At 36.8% G+C, this 12,048-nt stretch overlaps 1 protein-coding gene across 6 annotated transcripts in view; it reads left to right on the top strand.

Moving 5' to 3' along the window:
- The window catches only part of SLCO1A2 (solute carrier organic anion transporter family member 1A2), a 121,741-nt gene that overhangs the window by 82,623 nt on the left and 27,070 nt on the right, over nucleotides 1–12,048 (top strand). For all 6 annotated transcript variants that reach the window (XM_082740644.1, XM_082740641.1, XM_082740642.1 and 3 more), the window contains 3 exons: nucleotides 2,781–2,913; nucleotides 6,545–6,651; nucleotides 9,125–9,271. In XM_082740644.1, the coding sequence (XP_082596770.1) occupies nucleotides 2,781–2,913; nucleotides 6,545–6,651; nucleotides 9,125–9,271 (387 nt within the window). The remainder of the gene's footprint in view (nucleotides 1–2,780; nucleotides 2,914–6,544; nucleotides 6,652–9,124; nucleotides 9,272–12,048) is intronic.

The raw sequence follows: 12,048 nt of genomic DNA, 5'->3' as shown, positions 1-12,048 counted from the left end.
AAATAAATAAATAAAATATAAACAAACAAACAAACAAACAAAAAGGTCAGATTTGCTTTTAATCAAGGCCATGCTTGTGGCTATGTTAGAGATACGTTTAAAGGTGACCAGTCAACCAGAGAGGATCCTAACAGGCTAACACAAAAGCACAAGAGAGAGCTGTCTGGGTCTGAGTCAGGATCGTACTATAGATATACAGAGAAGAGGGTGACCTACAAAATACTGAGGAGTTAGGTTCCTGAGAACTTAGTGGAAGATTAGATGTGGCAGATGAGAAAAGCAGGAATCCCCAGATTTACATTTGGGCAGTGGAGTGGATAGTGGTACTGGGACAGAGAATAGAAGAAGGGGTCGAGATTGTGCTGGTGGCTATGGGGATGATGATGATTTCTGTTTAGGCAAACTATTTATGGTATTAGCAGTGAGCTCTTTGAGTAAGGTTGTCTGCATGGCAGTTATATGAGCTAGAAGCATTGGAGGAACTGTTTGGGCTGGAGCTACTGATTACTGAGTAAGCCAGTAGTTGTTAAAAGTAAAGAACAGATGAGGCTATTTAGGGAGATGGTAGAGAGAGATAAATACCAGGGATAAAAGCTGGATCCCTGAGGTACACCAATATATAAGGAACAAGCGGAAGCAAGGAGCCCACCAAAGTGTTAAGAGAAGGAATAATCAGAGAATTAAGAGAGAAATTAGGAGAGAATATTATGATAGATACCAAGGGAGTAGACATTTCCAGAAGAAAAAATAGTCAACAGTCTCAAAAGCATAAGACATATCCAGTTAGACAAGGATAGAAAACTATACCCTGGGTTTTATGGTATGATAATTATGATGTTGGCCAGGGCACTTTTACCTGAACAGTAGATAGAGAAGCTAGAAGGCAGGAAGGGAGCAATGACTCTGGGAAAGAAGGGGAGGGGAAGAAGTGGAATCTGTGACTACAGGTGACTGTCGGTTTGGAGAGAAACTAGAGAATATCTGTAATTAAAACACAGCAGAGAAAGAGAGACTTAAATTGTATGAGAGAGATTTTAATTCTTGGAGTAGGTTGCTGGAGAGAATGGGAGTGCCCAGATAGGGTGTTGGACTTTGGATGGTTGGATGGGCACCACAACCTCCGAAACTGAAGGAAGGTGGTGAGGCCGTAAGGTGGAAAACATGACTGCCCCAAATTTCTTGACAAAGTGGGAAATATTGACTATGGAGAGTGAGTGGCAATAGGTGGCTTGAGAAGAATGATGAAGATCTGAAATAATGGCTGAAGGGAAGAGGAAAGACAATTTACAAATGCCAATAAAGTGGCATTAGTTTGCTTACCTTTCCTCAGTAATTTTTATAGACCATGTTCTCCATACCCTTCATAAAATCTTATCTATCCATTTCTATTCCCTCTCATGTGATTATTTTACCAACTGAGAGAGGCAGCTTGAAAAGCTCACCCTTATGTGGAGAGGAGGCTCTTCCTCTCTTCTTGTTTCCAAAATGGATATGGATTTCCAATGGTGGATTTCTAGAGATAATACCTTCAACATGGATGGCTTTGATGATGGGGATTTTAGAAACCTAGGGTGGTCACTGTGGTAGCACTTGGTGGGGCACTGTTCATATCAAACAATGTAGGTGCTGACACCTCTTCTTCTTACAAGGCAGACTAGAGAGAAACAGATATGGGAAGAAAAGTCTTCAAAATATGCACTACTACTTGGAAAATTATTAAAAACTTAAGGGAGAGTTTTTTAAATTTTTATAGTTCTCAAGCTCATCATAGAAGTTTTCCTATGCAGAGTAGGATCAGGGAAAATATTGATTATTAAATTTTAAATGTATCATATGAGAACTTCCTCATGTGTTTTGTTCTTACAACCTTTTATGCCATTCTTATCAAGGGCCTGCCCATTAGAATGGGGCCTCCACAATTAGTTTCTTTATCCTTAAACTTCATCCTAAGACATGGATAAATTTATTATTGAATTGACTTCTCAAAGCAAGACTTACTTCTAAGACCCAGTTGGAGAAGTGAGGACCTACTATTTTTTTTTTTTTACTTCTAAGGGTAGAAGTAATTTTACCCTTAGAAGTAAAATTAAAAATCTCTGGGTTGGTTATATTGATCAATATTTAGTTATATTTAAAGCACGAGTTAAAACATATATCTATCTGAATTTGACTTTGGCTTCTCTTTTCAAGTATGGAGCAGACATGGAGAGAAAGGCCAGAGGTGACATATAGTCTAACACCTACTTTGCATCCTATTTTTCTAAGCTACATAATCACACACACAGTCTTTAATATCTCTTAGAACCATTGCTCAGTCCCTTCCAATGGCTTCTCTTCTGCCCTCTTTAAAGATTTTATTTATTTATTTGAGAGAGAGAGATCCCAAGTAGGCAGAGAGGTAGGCAGAGAGAGAGGAAGGAAAGCAGACTCCCTGCTGAGCAGAGAGCCCGATGCAGGACTCGATCCCAGGACCCTGAGATCATGATCTGAGCTGAAGGCAGCAGCTTAACCCACTGAGCCACCCAGGTGCCCTGCCCTCTTTAAATATTCATGTTCCACAGAAATCTGTTTACATATTTGTTGAGATTGTGAAACAGAGTCATTCTTCAAAGCAGGAGTTGTGTCTTATTATTCATTTATTGCTTCATGCATTGCTAGCACCAGTCCTGGTACTCAAAATAGTTTTTATACAATAAATGCCAGATAGTAAATGACTGGATGAAGCTAAGCCATTGATCATACTTATTAAGATATTTATTTTTATCTTAATTTTTTCCTAGGAAATCTTTTGTTGATTATATTTGTGAGTTATTTTGGAACCAAATTACATAGACCTATACTGATTGGTGTTGGATGTGTGGTTATGGGCCTAGGGTGTTTCTTACAATCTCTACCTCATTTCCTCATGGACCGGTAAGTATACCAGTTTCTGGTGACTTTTTATGTTCAACTTTTGGCTATATGGAATGAAACTTGAAATTTCCTTTCTAGGAACAATACTTCCTAAAAGCACAGAGCACAGCAATGGGAGCTGAAAGATGCAGATTTCGTTCCACAAGTCAGTTGGGCTCTAGGCTGCCTTGCTTCACTTACATAGTCACATTTTGTCCTTCTATGAAACAGAGATTTGGGACTTTATGGAGTGGAGTCTGATGAAAAGAGTCTTAGGACCTGGTAAAATGTCTTTAGACACTTCTAATACAATGAGGTTCTGTTTACTTGTATGTAGGTCACTAAAAGACCAGTCTGAAGGATGATTTTTATTTTAATTTTTACCAAAGTAATACGTGCATCAACTTGTAAAATTAAATTTGTTTTGAAAAAAGAATTGTCCCCTATCCCTTCAACATTGTTCATATTACTGCTTTCCATGAGTAGCTACTTGTAAATCTTTTAGTACTTTCTTCTGCTATTTGTCTCTGTGGTTCTAAGTAAATGTCCATCCTTTTAGTTGTTAATACTTTTGTGTTCTATAACATATATTGATTTTCTGCTATAAAATTATATTCACTATTTCCATGTGTATGACTATGTAAGTATCTTTCATTGCTGAACCATGTTGTTATTCCTTTTTTATATCATCTTTATTTTCCTTGGATTTAATAATTGTTCTCTTTTTACTTGAGTCATTTTCTTTCTTTCTTTCTTTCTTTCTTTCTTTCTTTCTTTCTTTCTTTCTTTCTAATCTCTCACTAATCATCAGCAAAGTCTCCACTGATAGGGCAAAATCTCAAAATGCTCATACATATCACGGAGTCTCATTTTTGTTTTAGAGATAGTTCTATGTCACCATCAATTCTTTGTCTGCAGTCTGAATGGGAATCTCCCCAGGCTTGGTGCATGGCTCCTTCCTTGAAATCTTCCCTCACTGTTATCCTTGGAATTTGTTTGCTTCTATTCTCCATTTAGTTAACTTATATCTTGGCTATCATATCTTCTGCTTTACTTTTTACTCTTACTCCTTTTTGTGGAAAACATAATCTAATAGGTTTCTGGAAAAATATGTAAAGGAAGTAGAAATTTTAAGACCGTGGACATCTGAAAATATTCTTTTCTACTCTCATATTTGATTGATAGCCTGGCTGATATAAAATTCTAGATTGGAAATATCTTCCTAAGGATTTTGGAGACATCATTCCAGTGTTTTATGGTTTGCAATGTTACTATTGAGACTCTTATGCCATTCTAATCCCTGTGACCAGTTTCTTTTCTCTGGGAGCTACTGGGGTTTTCTTTTAAGCTCTGGAGTCTGGATTCATCATAACTATCTTGGTATAAATCCTTTTCTTCCATTGTGCTAGGTGACTTCAATCTGGACAACTTACATGTATTATTTCTTTGATGATGTACCTCCTCCCCATTTTCTCTTTCTAGAACTTCTACTATTTGAATTCTGTACATACTGGATTAAGTTTATATATTTCTCATCTTTTTTCTCCAATTTTCTATATCCTCATCTTTTTATAACTTTTTGGGAGACATTTTTATCTTCCAAAGCTCTGAATGAATTTCTAACTTTTGCTATCACAGTTTAAATTTTCAACAACTCTTTTGATCCTTGAATGTATCTTTTTAAGAACATTTTGTTCTTCTTTCAAGAATGCAATGTCCTTTTGTAAATTTTCTTTGTCTAAATTTTATTCATCTCACTTCATTATCTCTGTTTTCTGTGAGTGTACAGTTTTTATTTGTTTCTGTCTCTATCTTTACTGTTACAGGCTTTCCCCATATATCTGGTGGTTCTCGGTTATCTAGTCACATTTAAGAAAGAGGAATAGCAACAAGCAACTAACTGGAAGTTCTGTGTATGTGTATAAGGCTTAATTAATGGAGGACTTCTTTGTAGGGTGATTGTATAGGGACTGGCTATTTTTTAGGTGACTTAGAACTGCCCCTAAACAGTGAGTTTTCTTAGGTGGTGATTCTCCAATTTGTTTTCTGGGAGGTTGGAGCTTGGCTACCAGAACATGGGGGTGGGAATCTCGATTTTCAGTATGTAGATTTTTTTAACCTAATATCTGCAGTTTTTAGTATGGCTTCCCTAGCCTCAGTACCTATTTAGTCTCTAGAGACAAAGGCCATAATCAGTGTCGATGGCAGAGGATGTCTATAAAGGTTTAACTGCTCCTTATACACACTTTAAAGCAATTCTCTTTTGGGACCATGCATACTCTCACATTAGAAGTATCTTGTTTCTTGCCTGAAGCTTTCCAGGTTTGTATGGCGTGTGTTTAGTTGCTCTCCTATAGCCACTTACTCAGGGTTATGTTTCTCATATCCACAATTTCAGTGATCATTCACTTATCTGCTTTTTTTATTTTCAAAATCCTATTAAAGTCTCTCTTCTTGTTAAATCCGCCCTTCTCTTTATCCACATAGTATTATGTTTTTTTCCTTTCCTATTTTAAAATCCATTACTACCAATTTGGAAATATTTGGGGGAATGAATGGACATGGAATGAGTTACTGGGTTTTAAGAAGTCATTTAAATGAAAAAGATACTCCAACTTTCAGTTATTTCTGAAGGGATCAGAGTTTTCAAGGAGAAACAAGTAATATTCAGCTATTATTTTAATTTCTTTCTACACTCTGTCAAAGGTTAGGTTTTTTTTGTTTTTTGTTTTTTTGTCTGAAGCTCCCATGTTTCATGGGATCATGGGCTTGGAGACAGAGCCTTTGTCCACAATTCAAAGCCAAATTCTATGGGTATCTCTGGGCAGTTATTCTAAGGGGAAGGTATTTTAACCCTTTTTATTATGTTCTGTAATACAATGATTAGGACTTTTGGTGACATCCAAGCATAACACTCTTTAGCTTATTTGAAACTCAGAAAGGCAAGTTTTCTTTGGCTTTCTCTTCTCTAATAGAAATATAGAAACCAACCCAGGGCAATTACTAACAAAGAGACCTGGACATATTTTCCTCCATTGTTGCAGCATGTAATTTTCTTTCTGGGAAAAGCCATGTGGATCTTGTGGTAATTTGCCTAAGATAATAGTCACAGATTATTAACACTTTTGTTCTAATGAGAAAAGAAAAAGTCATTACATTGTGCTGCCACAGTGTTTGAGATTCTCTGAAGGTTTCTCATTATGATGGGTACATGTTTTGTTTCTCTGAGGACACTAATGAACACATGAAGGGATGATTGTTTGGATTCTCAGAAATGGGAGACCTGTTTTGTTGTGTTGTTTTTTTCCCCCCCACAAGCCTTTAATTATATTTTGTTAAGTCTATTCTTTTTGTTGGTTTCTGTTCCTTCTCCCACAGTAATTATTTCCAGGAAATGATCACCTAAAAAACACTGAAGATTAATGTCAGATATAGACAATTGAAAGTTAGCTGTCATGGGATTGTACCTTGACAGTGAGTGGCAAATTCTTTTTGATTATATTAATTTATGATGATTAGGTGGCAAAATGAAAAGAAATCTTTCCTGGATTTAGATGTTGTGTCTTACGTGAAGCAGGAGTTAATCTGCACAATGCTCACATTGTCTTCATTGGCTCCTTAACATCGCCATGTTTTCCCTGTGTTCATACAGATATGAATATGAATCTACAGTTTCAGTTTCAGGCAATTTGTCCTCAAACAGTTTCTTGTGTATGGAAAATGGAACCCAGATTTTCAGACCAACAGAAGACCCATCAGGTTGTCTACTTCATTGTACTGCTTTCTGTTCAGTGAATTTGTAACTGAACACTTTCTGCTGAGGGGCTTTGAATGTTATTACGTTTGGTTAAGTGAGTAAGGTAAATGAACAAAAGAAAAAAAATTTTTTTCAGAGATTTTGGAGGAGATCATGGAGGGAAATAGAAATGGCCCGTAATTTAAATGTTATTCCTCTCATATTTGAATATACATAATAAGAATGTCTTATCTATTCTTTGAAATGGTTAGTTAAAAATAAGTCAAAGACATCCATCCAAGGACCACTTAGAGTTTATTCCACAGAGGAAAACATCTTAGAAAGAGGATTTATGCTGATGATTTGTAAATGAGTAACAGAAACAAAAAGATTTGTGTTATAACACAGGTCTTCTATAACAGAGAAAGCAGGCAAGTATACTGTGATTCTGATTTACTCTATTCTCTTTCTGCTGAACTAGGACCTTGTCTTTCTGCTCTACTTCTTCCTCTTTACCAGAGATACTAATTCATATTCTGACACAATAGTCGCGCTTCTGGCTTCCTGCAGTCCCAGACACCAACATCCAGCTTCTGCTCCTTCATATGTGAAGGGACCTATATAATCATCTGGCGATGCGTAGTCTGGAACTAACCCACTGATTTACCTCAGACCAGAACTTCTCTTCCTCTGATGGGGACATTTTTATACTGGATTCATATCAGTAGGAGTTACATTCATCCCCACGGCTGGGAATTTCACTGCTGGCATGGAATCAGAGGAAACTAAACAGTTTCAAGGAGTATAAGAATAGCTGTCTCAGAAACTCTAAGCCAAAGCAACTCCCTGGGGAAACAACAAACAAACAAAAAGCCCCTGTGACATCAATGGTGGCCTATATTCTTTTCTTGAACTGACTTTTTCCAAAGGCTGATCTAGGTCCTATTTCCTATTTTTTTTTTTTAAATCTGCATTGTAGTAGATAAATCAAAACCTTCCCAGTCTAGAGAATTTCCAGAAAAGTACATTAATTCTTTGATTACCTGACATGTTAAATTTTGTCCTGGAGTAGGCCTAGAATGTGCCCATGATCTCTAGACACTGTGCTCACCATGGCGGGGGTGGGGGGGGGACATGAATACCTAGAAATGGGCATTATGATTTTCTGGACTGGGAATAACTGAGAGATAAACCTCACAAGATATTTCTAGTCCAGCTGAGCTCAGGAGCCTCATATCTGTGGGTACCTGGGCAGATTATAAAAGACATAAATAAATTGTCATTCACTTTTCTGAAAACATGACCCTAAAGAGTATCCTCTTGATAGCCATATAGGCTTAGAACAGAATTGGCTGTTTTCAGACAACTGCCTATCTTCCTCCCTTTCATTCCCTTTGGCCTTCTCTTTGTTACTCTACTGAGCAGCGCTGCTTCAAGGATTGGGTTTGGTTTCTCTGTTAAAAATTATTTGATGGTTACAGTATACAGTAGGTTCTATAGATAAAATGTGATTACAGGGGGCGCCTGGGTGGCTCAGTGGGTTAAAGCCTCTGCCTTCAGCTCAGGTCATGGTCCCAGGGTCCTGGGATCGAGCCCCGCATCGGGCTCTCTGCTCAGCAGGGAGCCTGCTTCCTCCTCTCTCTCTCTCTCTGCCTGCCTCTCTGCCTACTTGTGACCTCTGTCTGTCAAATAAAATCTTTAAAAAAAAATGTGATTACGGCCTGGTTAAATATTTTTAGTTTCTATAAAGTAATTAGAGCTGTAGAGAATTCAAACATCAGGGAGATTCTTATTGAAATCTCAGAGTATCAATTCTAGAAAGAGATATTTGTGTTTGTTTTTTTCTCTTCCTTAAGTTAGTATAGAAGGGGTGTAGCTCTCACAGCAGCCAGCTGGGTTCAGTAGGTGCTGATAGACTGTCTCTCTGGAGGGAAAAAATTTCTGGCTTTTAGTGTTTGTCAATTTGTGTGTATAAATACTGCCATCAAACTACCGATGTGTTGCTATTAAATATTAAATTGAAAAGAGATGTGTATACCACTCATCTATTCCAACACAGTAGGAACTGGCTCCAACATGCCACTTACATTTGGCCATACCTAAGTACCCTGTCAGAAAATGCAAATAGGATGGTCCAAAAATGCATAGCTGACATAGTAGTATAAATCATTGACAAGATGCCATGTCACATAAGAATTGAAATGTTGGGGCACCTGGGTGGCTCAGTGGGTTAAAGCCTCTGCATTAGGCTCAGCTCATGGTCTCAGGGTCCTGGAATTGAGCCCCACATCGGGTTCTCTGCTCCGCGGGGAGCCTGCTTCCTCCTCTCTCTCTGCCTGCCTCTCTGCCTACTTGTGATCTCTGTCTGTCAAGTAAATAAATAAAATTTAAAAAAAAAAAAGAATTGAAATATTGACCAAAAATCTAGAATTAAGTATTACTGATACTTTACTACCAAAACACTAATACAATATCTTTTTTTTTCTTTTAATACAGACTGTGTGAAAGAAGTGAAATCATTAATGTGGGTGTATGTACTAGTAGGAAATATCATACGTGGAATTGGCGAAACTCCCATCATGCCTTTGGGTATTTCCTACATAGAAGATTTTGCCAAATCTGAAAACTCTCCTTTATATATTGGTGAGTTTGAAAATCTGCCTTAACCTCTCCTCAGGAAAGGAAGTTCCTTACAGGTGGATGTCAGTTACTTGGACTCAGTGATTTCCAGAATGATGAGAAGAGTACCTTGGTACAGCTGGTCATCAATAAAAGTTTACCAAATTGAGCTAACTCCAAATAAGCCTCTTTTCTAACTCTGCTTTTTGCTATTAAAAATACCACTCATCTAGTACCCCTGGAGTTCTCTTTGACTCATTCATTTCCTTGACACCATTCTATACCAAGTCTGTTAAGTGACTTACCAATGTTTTCTTTAAAATGTCTCTTACATTCAAAATCTATTTTCATTACATGTATTTTTGTTTGGGTCTTCATTACTTCATCTATAGATTATTATAACATCTTCATTGGTCATGTTATCACTAGCATATTCTTTCAATTTCTAATAAACACTCTTGCAGTATATTTTTTCTCAAATGTTTTAATCATGTCTTCCTTACCATATTAATAAAACATACTAGCTCTTTCTTTACTAAATCTAATCTCTCCAATTACTACTCAATCTGTTTGTTTTCTTCACAATCTCTCCATGCTAGTCAGGCTTTTTCAGATTTTTCACAAATATCTGGTTCATACTTTTGGTTATGTTTCGTGAAATTTCCTTTTCTAAAATCAATCAATGTCACCTCCCACAATAACCAAAATAAGATCTACCTTCTTATGTAGTCTACTAATCTCCTAAATGTTCTTAATTTATTATGAATAGCTTATTTGTATTCTTTAGCTGTTCCATTTGTTGTTATTTACAAAAGTGTAACTTTTAGTTTGGACATATTTTGCTATTAATGTAGACATATATTTTAAGAATCAGAAATGTCAAAGAGGGTGAAAGAAAATTGGAGCAGAGTTATACATAATTGAGATAGAACAAAATATTTAGAGGATCTTACCCCAAGTAATCTTTGGCTCTTTTTGATCATTCATTGATTTTTCAATAAGCTTTTTTGATGTTTTTCTTTTCTGTCCTTTCAAATCACTTATTTATTTATCTTGAAAAAATACAAATATTTATCTTGAAAGAATACAAATGCTTGCCTGCAATAAATTAACAAACCCCTTGTTATAATCTGTGTTTCTTTATTCAATAAATACTAGGGTGTATAATATATGGAAATAATAGTAATAATCTCTATATGTACTAAGATGAATAAGACATAGTCCATATGAATTTTAGTATATAAATAACTACATAATTATAAATCAACCAAATCTGATAAATACCTGTGTGTAATTAAATTAGAGAAAAAATCAGACTTAAAAAATGAAATAAATAAAATGTGCACATGTATATAATTAAATAACTATAAATCAATAAGCTACACAATGGGAGAAAATAGTTCCATGTATGACTTTGAAGTTTAGGAAAGAACAGAAAAGTAGAAATGAATGTTGAGAGTCACTTACATAGAGAAAACAAATGAAATTAAGAGAGAAATGAGTGGGGCACCTGGGCAGCTCAGTTGGTTAAGTGACTGCCTTCAGCTCAGGTCATGATCTGGAGTCCTGGGATAGAGTCCCACATTGGGCTCCCTGCTTAGCAGGGAGTCTGCTTCTCCCTCTGACCTTCTCCCTTCTCATGCTCTCTCTCTCTCAAGTAAATAAATAAAATTTTAAAAAAGAGAGAGAGAAATGAGTTAATGAGAAATTCTACATTAAAACACCAAGGAACACTTTTAGTTATTGAGAAGAATGGGAAGAAAAAAAATCAAAGTAGTAACAAGGGAAAAAGTAAACAATAAATGCATAGTTTAGTGAAAGTATTACGAGGAAATGTCAAAAGAGGAGCTAGACTGCAGTATCAAATAACATAAAGAGTTAGGAGAATGGAGACCAGAAAAGGACACCAAATAAGTGGCAAAAAGGATACTGGTGCTACCTGCACGTATTTTGAGAAGAACGTGGAAGGATTTGAGCAGATTCAGGAAGTGGTGAGGCTGTAAATGCAGAGCAGTGAAATGAAAGCAAGCAGGGTAGAAATGTGAGATATTGTAATCAGTGAACAGGGAAGACCAAACCAGCACACACACACAAAAAAACCATGTCTAATTGAGCAAGATCTCAGAGAAGACAGAAGAGGTTGAGGTCAAGAAGTCAAGTCTGTGGAGGGGGGCCTATGGAACCATGGAAAAGGAGGAAGACATATTTTGAAGGAAGGAGCAGCACACTGAAGAAGGTTATGTCTGTGTTTTCCGCAATGGGGATGGCTCAGCCTTGATTCTGAATCGCAGGTAGGCCATGAGCTCACCGATGATGAAATTCCAGATGAGTAAGAAGTCGTGAGGGCAGAGGGGATTGATGAGAATAGAAGGCAAGAATGTGGAGGATAGGAAAGGAGATCATGATCAAAGAAGAGAAGAATCAGTATCAGTGAGAACTTAGCCAGAATAAGAGGTTTCAAGTCAGAAATGTGGGAGTGAAGGTTTTCTGAGGAACATGTCACGAGAAAATTACTGTAACGTGGTGTTGGTCTGGAATTCCTCCAAAACTGTGCCTACAGAAAGCAACAAAAGAATCTCACTCTGTGTTGTGGTTTTGTCAACAGCATGATCCCAGCCAATGCTGCTACAGCAGATTTTACCTGCGATTTATCACACAAAAGAATTTGGAGGACTAGAGAATGTGGCTTTAAATATTGAGGTTCTTTTTCTCCACATTAACAGAAACAAACTTTTTACTTATACGTACACCAAGCTTAATTTTCTTACAAATTGGAAGTTTAAGGCAAACATATCTGAGGC

This window comes from Mustela nivalis (genome assembly GCF_964662115.1).
Source record: "Mustela nivalis genome assembly, chromosome: 7".
Taxonomy (NCBI): domain Eukaryota; kingdom Metazoa; phylum Chordata; class Mammalia; order Carnivora; family Mustelidae; genus Mustela; species Mustela nivalis.
Note: the sequence above shows the minus strand (reverse complement) of the source record. Positions and strands in the feature narration are given on the sequence as shown.